General features: G+C 34.5%; 1 protein-coding gene and 1 long non-coding RNA gene across 3 annotated transcripts; both read right to left on the bottom strand.

Annotated features, from left to right (window-relative positions):
- Positions 1-911: 911 nt before the first annotated feature.
- On the bottom strand, positions 912-3955 carry LOC145640946 (uncharacterized). Of its 2 annotated transcripts, none has more exons than XR_014115027.1 (2): positions 3808-3955; positions 912-1367 (listed from the first exon to the last, which is right to left on the bottom strand). It is a non-coding gene; the product is annotated as an uncharacterized LOC145640946 (long non-coding RNA). The 2 variants fall into 2 exon arrangements; XR_014115028.1 differs by lacking the exon at positions 3808-3955 and adding an exon at positions 1873-2117.
- A 169-nt stretch (positions 3956-4124) lies between these two features.
- LOC145640945 (uncharacterized) lies at positions 4125-8393 on the bottom strand. The gene is made up of 9 exons (XM_081692174.1): positions 8185-8393; positions 7945-8071; positions 7719-7816; positions 6982-7134; positions 6453-6546; positions 5400-5540; positions 5041-5304; positions 4780-4872; positions 4125-4332 (listed from the first exon to the last, which is right to left on the bottom strand). The coding sequence occupies exons 3-7, from the start codon at positions 7727-7729 to the stop codon at positions 5155-5157; spliced, it is 549 nt and encodes a 182-aa protein (XP_081548300.1). The 5' UTR covers positions 7730-7816; positions 7945-8071; positions 8185-8393; the 3' UTR covers positions 4125-4332; positions 4780-4872; positions 5041-5154.
- Positions 8394-11734: the final 3341 nt, after the last annotated feature.

Raw genomic sequence — 11734 nt, 5'->3', positions numbered from 1 at the left:
TGTTTTGGTAATGGAGTCAGGTAATTTGATTCGTCTTTGGTAAAACTTCCTATTTACTATAACATCTCTTCCTTCTCTTTAATTTTGTCATTTGAGAAGTATATATATGATGATAAGAGTACATAAATAATGTTTATTTATTAATTAATAATCTATAATAAAAGTTTTTTATAAAAATATTTTCAATTTTTTGTAAATATCATATTATAGGAAGGATTTCGAGCTTCTTACGAGCTTTCGAGTCGAGTAATGAGCCACTCGACTCTTTAACATTTCGAGCCAATCTCGAGTTTGAGTCGAGCTCACTCGAGTTGAGTTTTGACCTTGTTAACATTTCGAGCCAATTTCGAGTTCGAGTCGAGTTTTGACCAAGTCAAACTCGAGTAGCTCGCGAGTTGTCTCGTTTCATAAGCTCCCCTATGAATTAGAATCAAATTTAAGAGCTTTGATTTAAATGAATTAAATAAATCACTTGGGGCATCAAATGTTAAAAGAATACTTTTAACTCAAATGGAAGAGCTATATAAATACAAGATGTATTTGTTAACAAATTTTCATCATCATAAATAATGGCGCGCAATCCCCCAATTTGATGATCTCTAATTGATTATTATCACTTTTTTTTTTGGGGAGTTATTATCATTTAATTAGCTTATATTTTATGTACATTATTTTATCTGTTTACTTATAATAAAGTTATGTGTATTTATAAGTGTGACAATTTTGATTAGCTTTGTTTTTTGTTAATCATCGAACCTATAATTATGGATAATGTGTGCGGTATTCATTGTGTATATATATATACAATTTTTCTAACCAAATTGATTTTAGTAACTTATACGATTATACAATACAGTTATATAGACATAGACTTCATTGTCTGTATTTTTTAAACAATTAGTCCTACATAATAAAAGTATTAATTCTGCAATCCTTTCATAATGAAGAATGCTACTTCGATTTCAATACGTTAATGAATTTCTTATAACCATACAGAAGGAAAAAAAAGGGGAAAATTCATGAAAAATTGCGCATGTCCAAATGTAATTGCTACTTATGCTGTAAATTATAAGATTTGATAGCAGCACACCTTAAAAAAAAGTGAAGAGCATGAACTCTTTCATATATTCATAAATTTTTTGAGCTTAAATTCAGTAAAGATCCTCCTCGATCTCCTCCTCAGTTGCCGTAAAATTAATCAAAGTAGACAAAGAACAAGAAGTATGATCATTCTCATACTCGGCTATAAACTTATCGAAATCAACTGTCCTTACCCCGGGATCAAATCTCATGCCTGAATCATTTACTTTATTTTGTTTCAAAATGTCAGCTAACATGAAGCCAAACTCATCCTTCCAATACACCACCTAATTTTATAATGGAGAAAGCCATAATCAGTACAGATTATTTATTTTAATGCCCACATTAATTATCTCTAATCAAAATATAAAGTAGCAAAAATCCTACAAAATCAAAAAAGCATAAGCAAATAAAGTAGCAGCTCAAAATCCTCGGATATTGTTTGAAGCCACATGTACTCACACTGGAATTAACCTAGAAATTAGAGTTGAGACTTGAGAGTAATAAACCATCTTAAAATACTTCTTATTACTACCATTTCCCTTAAAGAAACTCAAGACTAATTATATTTGCTCTTTGTCCTATTCTAGATATTCACATCACCATGAAGATCACTATGTCAAAGCAATAGAAGATAAAAGCACTCAGTAGTACATTAAAAGTATCCTTTAAGCTCTTTAATGATTAAAATCATTTGAAAATCCAGCAGATTATTCATGGTAAGACAAATGAAGATTATTTCAATCAGCAAAAAGGCCTTTATACAAACTATACACAAAGACCAAGTCTGACCTTCTTGACAACATTCAGTACGCAAGGCCGGAGTTCTTCGATTCGATAGGCTCCAACACCAAGATTGAGCTTCTTTTCGTTCATATTAGCTTTAAAAGTTTCTGAAACACCTAAAATAGGGTCTGCAGAAGCCATTGGTATACCATCAAAACGAGAAACATTGACAGTGGCAACCAGGCTAACCCGACTGAAAGACTGCAATAGCAGGACCAAACACATAAAAACAATAAGCATACAATGAAGATTAAAACCTTGTTTTAGGTAAAGCTCAACCAATAAAACCTTCCGGTCCACCAATCTTCTTCCCCTAACCTAAAATGATTAGATTTATTGTTTATGGTAAAGTTCAGAATCATCCATGGACTTTGGCCATTGCTAACTAGTATCATTACACTCAATGAAACAATTTCAGCATGAAATTAAGATAACGTGGTCCAATATGCAGCATGATTCCCTCTCTCTCTCTCTCTCTCTCTCTCTCTCTCTCTCTCTCTCTCTCTCTCTCTCTCTCTCTCTCTCTCTCTCTCTCTCTCTCTCTCTCTCTCTTCCTAAGAATTAAGTAAAGGATTCCCAGTGATTCAAATCCTAATTGTTGTGATAATGAGTCAACACTAACATGCTAAAGCTTTATACGGATTACTGACCTCTATTCACACACCTGATAAGATTTTTATCATAATGGAAGCTAGAGAAGTATCAAATGAACAAAGTAAACATCCCTTAGCTCATAAATCAAAGAGTAGTAGTCTTTCCACTTTCCTGCACTTATTTAAATTACCCCAATTCATCCTGAATAAAGAACCCTTCCCGTTTTTATTCTCACTACTTATAGTACCTCAATCGATATACAATAATGATTTAATAACTTCACATTCATTCTATTCAATATTGAATTGCTCAACGCTTCCCCCAATAATCCCCATGCCTATCACAATTTATGCTGCTCGTCAAGATATTACTGATTAACTAATCTTTATATATACTACTTGCATCATAGTTAAAGAGGAAATATACAAAGTGCATAGATGAGTGATTATCAGAAGAATATTCGATTTTAACTGATCAAATAGAAGCCAAACTTGAAAATATACAAAGTAAATCATTTCCACTTATTTGGATAATCTAAAGACCACGTATAATGGTAGAAGATATAAGAATCGGCAGTATCACACTATCACATGCTCATATTCTTAAGCCTTAATAGTCACTTAGATGAGAACTCTCTAATATCAATTGACCACCAGAGATAAAACAGACAATCAATACCTATATTTAGAACAATGCACCTAAGGTTCTAATGTAGCTAAATATAAAAAACTAACATCTCATTCAAATCAAGAGATCAATGAAGTAAATGTTGCAGCAAAGGCAAAAGAGGATTCGTCCAGCTTGATTAAATTATTAACTAATTACCAAGATAGAGAAGTCATGCCTTCACAGAGCTCGCCAAGGAGAGAATGGCTAACATTGCTCTTGACAAAGGTCAGTTCTTCCTGTGTGCATCCAAAGACTGATGCTAGGTGATCCTCACTCTCAGACCAAATTCAATAATATCAACTTTGATATTATTCTAGTGTTCATGCTAGATGATCCTCACAGCATATATTTGCTGGGTGGTTCAGTCTTGCTTAATTTGAGGTCAGTGACGGCAGCATTTTAAGGTTAGCACACACATTTATAATTCTATGCTATGTTAGTTTGATAATACTTTCAAATTTCAAATTATGAAGCAACACAACTATATAAGTTTCCTCAACAGTGTACAAGAATTTGTTTTCTGTAGATTGTATGGTTTAGGGTGTACGTCTGAACTATGAAGTATGAGCAGTGTTGTCTATTTATCAAATGAAAATCAAATCCTATGAATAATTCCAATTAATTAAACTAAATAAAACAAACAATCAATTTAATTGCAAAAATTACAGAAAATCTCACACATATCCATGCTCATAATAAGGTAAATTAAAGAGAAGGGTTTCAACACCATCGAAAACCCAAGCATCTTTTTCTTCGCCGGAAACTTTAGCGTACTTCACGGATTCCAACTCATCTTCGGCGACAACTTCCGAATTCGAAAAGTAACGGTCACTGGTTAAAAAAACAACAATAGATTAGAGAATCATCTAAAAAAACACAACAAAAATCTAAAGAGAAAGAACCTAGACAATCGAGTTTCGGATTATAATGAGAGAAATATACACACACGCTAAATTTTACTATGCAACCCATCAATATATACTGACCCAAGTAGATTTGAGGTGGTGGGCGATTGCAAAAGGCCCCGGAATAAACATGGATGCAAGCTCTTCGCTTTCAGTGTTGACGTCCGAGGAGAGGTTCTGACTTTGTGTGACCCCCTTGCAAATCTGCTCTACCTTGGCAGCAACTGTTTTTGTGCCTTCTCATATTCAGCAAATGTAAGAGCTTTCTTGATATCTTCTCTGCTATACCACTGGGCATCTAAACAACCGCATACATACATTAAAGACGTAAAATAGATTAGATATAAGCTGATATTTGGCTAGTCGCAATCCATTAATCAGGTATAGAACAGTTAATTGTAAGTTCTTACCTAAGTAATACTTCCTCTATTTCTCAATACATAAATCGTTATGACTTTCATGATTACCAACGAATAACTTTGACTCTTAATACCTAATTTTTTTTTTTTAAAAAAAAAAAGATATATATAAAGTTAATATATTGAAATTATACTGAGATTAACCAAACAGTTATAATAGTTTTATTTATTTTTACTTATTAGTAATAAAATGAGGTCCTATAAGTAGTCTAAAAAATCATCAAGTAATAAAGGAAGTATTGAGATCCTACTTTAAGTTTCATGTCCAAATGAGGAAGGCAAAAGAAAGATAATACAATAATAGGAGAAAATGTGGCAAACCATACCTTCCAATTCATCCTTATCCACAGTTATTTCAAGAGATCTCGCATAAGCAAAGAAGCCTACCATCAACTGGCAGGGCATGCAGCTTGGCCCAACTAGAAAAGGTCAAAAGTTAAAGTTTGTTAAGCTGAGACAAGAAACTGATTGCAGAAATTTATCTGCTATGATCATTAATTCATTACAGGCGTACAGTATGACAAAAAAAAAAAAGGTTAAATAGGAGATGACTTTTACTCAGACATCAGAGCTCCAAATGAACTTACCAGGCCATGGCTGAGAACTATGATAGACAACTTCTCCTACTTCAATCCTAGTTTCCTCCGATGTTTCTCTTCTCACTGTTTCTTCCAAACTCTCTCTGGGCTAAGACAAATGTATCACAAATGAGGTATGGAGTCATCATATTTCTGCAGAGTACTAACCTCTAAAAAAATAGCTAAACAACTCCACATTCTAGGTGCGAATCTCGACTGTCTGCTTAACAGTGCACGATCATTTTCCTTGTCGATCACGAGCATAATGACTACCTGGTAACAGGACACACAACAGGAAGAATTTAATTCCATTTGTTCAAACAGTGCTTCTGCATTGCATAATGAATGAGAGACTGGCATCAACATACTGGATCAACACAAGGATATATCCTCCTTTTGCACAATTCATTTGAGCACTGCACTCTTTTACCAGCTTCCCTGGGAATTGTTTTACTTCCACACTGCCTGCAAAATCGCGATGTTCCATGCCATTCAAGCAATGCTCTAGCCTAACAAACACCAGATGCAGAAAATACAAGACCATAGTTAGACGGAATTTGAACAAGAGAACAAACTAAGAAGCTAAAGAATCAAGACAACTGATTAGAACTGAAGCGTTGAATTCGCTAGTACTGGATAAATGATTTTGAGCTTATGCACTGAATAAAATGAGGAACAATATCAAATACTTAGTATAAAAGATAAAGAATTATATTCGCCAGCAGTCACACAAAGTAACTGGACAACTATTTTGGCAAAGCAAAGTTGTATAACTGCCACTACAATAGAAACTCAAGCACATTTGAAAGGAACAAACTTGGTCATTGAATGTTTAGATAACATATTCAATCCCAAGTTTCCAACCCCATAATAAAACAGAGTTGAGAAAGATAACCTTGCATATCTATTTACTTTAAGTCTACATAATTACAACTTGTTTAAATGTGAAAGTTAAAGAACTGAATAGCTTCCCGTTTAAAAAATAAAATTAAAAAAATAATAATAAAAAACTGAATAGCTGACAGTTTTAATCTACATACATATTACATCTTCCCATATAATACTCATGAAATTAATACTTCCCAAATGAGATGTCATTAAATAGAAACCAAGATACATATCTAACTTTAAGATTCAAAATCAACAATACAAATGCTTCATTCATGTTTCTCGGTCATTTTTGTGTCCCATTCACCACAATCATGTTAACCAAACCCACCTATGGTATCCGCATCAACAAATTTTACATTTTTAAGCCCCTCTTCTTTAACAATCATTAACATTCCTGGCACAAATCAAACTTATTTCTTCCATCTCCGTTTATAAGAAGATGCTCAAGCTCAACTATGTCTGCCATTCTACCACCAAATAAATAAGAAACCCTAATTAAAACAAAAAATTCAAGAATCAAATCAACAAACCTTCTCAAATTCCGAAGTCTTCTGAAAATCAACAGCAGAAGGTCCCGCCATAGAAATCGGCTTCGTCACTCCAAGTTTCTTCTTACAAAGATAACTAAATTTAAAATGTCTAGATACAAGTTAGGAATACCATGTACACCCTTCAAGCTCAATGCATTTTGGGTAAGGAGATGATTTAAGAGAAAACGTTTCATCAGACATCCAGATTCCAACAAAAAGCCTAAGTAAAAGATAAATTGGTTCAGACTTCAAAACAAAGAGTGTGAAAACCATAATTCTATGCTAGGTTAGTTTGATAATACTTTCAAATTTTAAATTCTGAAGCAGCACAACTATATAAGTTTCCTCAATAGTGTACAAGAATTTGTTTTCTGTAGATTGTATGGTTTAGGGTGTACGTCTAAACTATGAAGTATGAGCAGTGTTGTCTATTTATCAAATGAAAATCAAATCCTATGAATAATTCCAATTAATTAAACTAAATAAAACAAACAATCAATTTAATTGCAAAAATTACAGAAAATCTCACACATATCCATGCTCATAATAAGGTAAATTAAAGAGAAGGGTTTCAACACCATCGAAAACCCAAGCATCCTTTTCTTCGCCGGAAACTTTAGCGTACTTCGCGGATTCCAACTCATCTTCGGCGACAACTTCCGAATTCGAAAAGTAACGGTCACTGGTTAAAAAAACAACAATAGATTAGAGAATCATCTAAAAAAAACACAACAAAAAGAGAAAGAACCTAGACAATCGAGTTTCGGGTTATAATGAGAGAAATATACACACACGCTTAATTTTACTATGCAACCCATCAATACATACTCCCACATGTATAGTACCAAGCATTTGATTTCACACAACCAGTAGCTATTTATACAAATACACATGGCCTGAAACTTCAACCCATAAGCTGTACACTTGAAATTAAACAGGAGAAATGTAGTAGCAGACAATAAATTGAAATATATGAGAGGTCTGCAATATCAAAATTCTTGGTTTTATCATCCATTGATGTACAAACTTGTAGACCACACGATGCTATCAGCATCACATTGGAAAGAAGAGTCAACAATCTAGTTCTGCTTGTTGGCTAGTTCAAGGCATTCGTTTAAAATTTAAAGTTATAATCAGAAATAAAAATAGTTATCTTCATATTTGGTAAAAAATCAAATTTAATTATGAACAATCAGTATTCATCAGTAATAATTAACAAAACTCAGAAACACAAGAGGAAGGATTGCAGAAAAAAGTGAACACAACCTCAGAAACATTCTAGTTCGATTCAAAATCCATATAAACTTGGGTTTTCGGGCTAAGAATACACTATGAGCCTTGCTTGAGCTATCACAAGTCTCGATCTGCAGCAAAAAAGAAAAAAGCAGCACAATGACACACCACACAAACCCACAGAAATCAACTTATATCAATCTAAATGCTACCTAATAAATTATTCTGATCTGAAATCAAACAAATGAGGGAAGGCTACCTGAAGACCAGTTGTAGGAACAACAAGAATTGTGGGTCTTGCGAAATAGCAACCCACCGAAAACTGAAGGACAACACGATCCCGATCAATAATTGTCTCTAATATTAGATGAGCACCATTAATTAATCTGAAGAAAACAACAAAAATTAGAAATACTGGATGAAGAATTAACAAGAAACAACTAATATCAACATGAATTATTTAAAAATTAAGGATTTAAACAAATAAAAAACCAATTACCTTCCCTAAATCAGCATTCCGCCTGAGTTCATCCTTCGTAGGGCTTGCAAGTAAAATCGGCTTAGAAAAAACATTATACCTCAAAGAAGTGAAAACTCAAAGTAGGCTTCAATGGAGAACTCAAAGTGCGCTTCAATGGAGAACTCAGAGTGAGCTTCAATAATGGTGGAGAGAGAGAAATTTGAGGATGCTTAGGAGAAGAGTGAGGATGAGAGGAACAAAAGCAGGAAAGAGAAATGGGGAATCCTTAAAGACCAAAATAGCCCTGTCAATCAAGGAAGGGTGCTAAGGGTAGGGGAGGGCAGAAACGTCAAATCTCTGTTCATAAGGAACAGTAAAATTGCTACAGTAGGGGTGGTTGGGGCTTTTAGAAGGGCTATAGATTTGGGTTCAATTGTATTTGTAACGGACAGTTTGACTGCCCGTTATTTGTAACGGACAGTTTGACTGCCCGTTACAAATAACCCGTTATTTGTAACGGACAATCGTTACAAATAACGGGTTATTCGTAACGGGCAGTCAAACTGTCCGTTACAAATAATGGGTTATTCGTAACGGAGAGTTTGACTACCCGTTACGAATAACCCGTTATTTGTAACGGGCAATGCCCGTTACGAATAACATAGCCTATCCGTAACGGCAGCATACGTAATGCCCACTGCCCGTTACGGATAGGCTATTTTTGCCCGTTACGGATAACTATTTTTCTACTAGTGATGCTTGGCACATGCACATCAAGCTTCAAAAAACCCCATATGCAATATTCCCTAAGAAAGTTGAGAGACATCTCACTGACTTCGCATTTGTACCTCCAATATTCCCACCCACCCTCATAACCACACAAAGTCTTCCTCTTTAATTTTTAGTTCACAAATACACCTCCTAATCTAACCTAAACATCTACAATTTCAACATCAGCAGTAATCTTTACATTTAATTAAGCAATATTAAAAAGCAACACAACACTACAAACCAAGGTACTATGTCCTACCCAGATCCACATGAATAAAACTTCTCTTTTTGTGGACAAAACTACTGAGAGAGTTGTCGATTTCTTCACTCTCACTAGATTTGGATTTATGCCTCCAGTCTTGAGACATGTATTTCTATCTTATGGACACTGAGTATTGCGTTTTGACAAGCGAATTGTCGAGAACTTTATTCAGGCTACGAAAGCTGAAACATTTAGGCTGCAAAAGCCGAAAAACTCTTTTATCATCTTTTCAAATTTGTTAACATCGGGCTAAAGTTTCAATCACTTATCGAGGGACTTTAGACTAACTATGATATGATTGGGAGGACATCATCCACTTTTAATCCTTTTTAAACCGATTTCTTCTCATGACATGACATCACCCATAACACTTTTACTTGTAAAAACGTTTTACAATTGCAAAGGATCAATCTAGATTCTTTAGCACGCTAAGACTAGAAAGTACTCTTTTCTAGCCTTAATAGCTATTGTCTCAAGTATTTAGTGAATCAAGGACTGTTTCAACATCCTTAAACATTTTTTAAAGATTCTCTATTCTTTGATAACTTTGTAGAAAAAGTCTCAGATTTATTTTCTTGGCTACTTTGATCCTCGTCTATCCTAGACTCGATCAAATTAGGGGCTAACTGTAGACATCTAATTTTGGCCTCCTGTCCCGACAGAAAGTGCAATGACGATAGATAAAACCATCTTTGTGTTGGATTAACGTGAAGAACACTTATGGATAACTGATTAAATTATAAGAACATAAAAATAATCTTGCCTAACCCAAAAGCAAAATCATTAAGTTCCAATAAACTAAGCCTGATCATAATTAGGATGAAGCCCGAGTTTAAACCCTAATAATGACGGATTTAGAGGTGCTTAGGTTAAAATTGATACTGCCATAGATAAATCCGCGCGCATCTCAAAGAGTCGCGCTGGGCTAGCGCGTGCAACCAAACTCTCTTGTCTTAAACGCTGGCAGAAATCTTGTGAACTTGTGTGCAACCAAACCCTCTTGTCCTAAAAACTCACCCCTCTTAATCTTTGTTACTACGGTGGAGGTTCCCGAACAATAAAGAGTCCATTAGTGTTCTAAGCGAAGATCTAGCAAAGAGAAGTGGTAAATTCCTGAGCACTTAGATCAATCACCTTTATTTTTATTATTTAAAATAACTTTAATCAATTAATTAGTGTTGTTTGATCACATTAAATGGATTACTAATTAATCGATTTCACATAGTATCTTGTGTTAAATAAGAATAGAATTGAATAATTAATTGTTGAGTGATCAATTAAGCCAAGGCGAATCTTGTTTATTTTGTTTTTCTCACGAACTTGAATTAAATAAAGAATAACGGCTTTGCAGTGTAATTCCTACGTGATCAATGTGTGTAAATAAAATCAACTAACTTATTTTTAGGTATCACGTTGCATATATTGTTTGATAATGAAATTGTGAAAAAGGAAGAGCTAGTAGAGGCCGTAACTAGGGCTAGAATAGCGATTCCTCCCTCAAAGTAACGTTATTTTAGTACCTTCGCTCCCGAACTCATTATTTGTTTATGTATACCAATTAAGGCATGGGTAAACTTACGATTTGTGCTAATTATCCCCTGAACTCCACTTGAGAAAAAGGCATGAACGAGGTTTATGAGTTTTCCTGAAAATCATTGGCGACTCCTACTTGTTTCTTACAAAAAAAGCGTGATGAGAGTATCATTTCTAATTCAAGGTCTCCCAAACAGTCAGGAATTCAAATCCTAATACACCCTAACAAGTGTAAAGTCCTAGGCTTTTAAAGGGTCATGGGCATTTAGGGAGAAAGATCCCCTACGATGGGAACACCCTCCTTACACAAGAAAAGATGGAAACGAAAGGAAACAAGTGTTAAGAAAGTCAAGCGTATGATTAGTCATAGGATTCTGTTAATATTCCGTTATTCTTCCGTTATTCTTTGGTTCAAATATACGAAAATATGCCTAATCACATGTCGCGACAGTCGAATCGCGCGCAACTGGATGGGTTGCGTGCGGCTGTCGCGCACATGTGAATTAGATGCGCACAATTGACGCGCGCCACATGCGGGCAAACATTCATTTGAGCGAAAATTATCGAACTTTTTACCCTTTTGGGTCTATTTAAACGTGGTTTCGTGTAGGATTTTGATCATCTTGCATTCATTCGTTAGTAGTACTATAAAGAAAAAGAATTAATCTCTGTAATTTCCCTTTGTCTTTTTTTTTTTTTTTGAACAATGGTGAAAACCGTCGAGCAATTTTTGAAACAATGGGTCACTTCCCTTTCAATTGAGGATAAATTAGCTTTTAAAATATACCACCATGACCCTCTATTGAACTATATGCAATTAGTTATTAATTTTGACTTCCTTCATGCCGTTGTTAATCATTGGGATTCGAATCACCATCTTTTCCTTTTCAAAGGGGATGAAATAGTCCCATTACATGGTGAATTTGAGGCTCTTTTAGGTTTCCCTGCAAATACTCTGCGCGTGAAATATGCCCCTAACTTGTCGGATTACAAACCTGTTTTCCAAAGATTTTTTAGTTTGAA

The sequence above is a fragment of the Chenopodium album genome, chromosome 7, assembly GCF_948465745.1.
Source record: "Chenopodium album chromosome 7, dcCheAlbu1.1, whole genome shotgun sequence".
Taxonomy (NCBI): Eukaryota; Viridiplantae; Streptophyta; class Magnoliopsida; order Caryophyllales; family Amaranthaceae; genus Chenopodium; species Chenopodium album.
This window is presented reverse-complemented; position numbering and strand designations above follow the sequence as displayed.

What these genes read in the sequence shown, in the direction of transcription:
- LOC145640945 (XM_081692174.1), bottom strand. An exon ending in AGACTTCGGAATTTGAGAAG is followed by an intron (nt 5,541 to 6,452) that starts GTTTGTTGATTT and finishes GGTGTTTGTTAG; the next exon opens with GCTAGAGCATTGCTTGAATG. An exon ending in TATATCCTTGTGTTGATCCA is followed by an intron (nt 5,305 to 5,399) that starts GTATGTTGATGC and finishes TCCTGTTACCAG; the next exon opens with GTAGTCATTATGCTCGTGAT.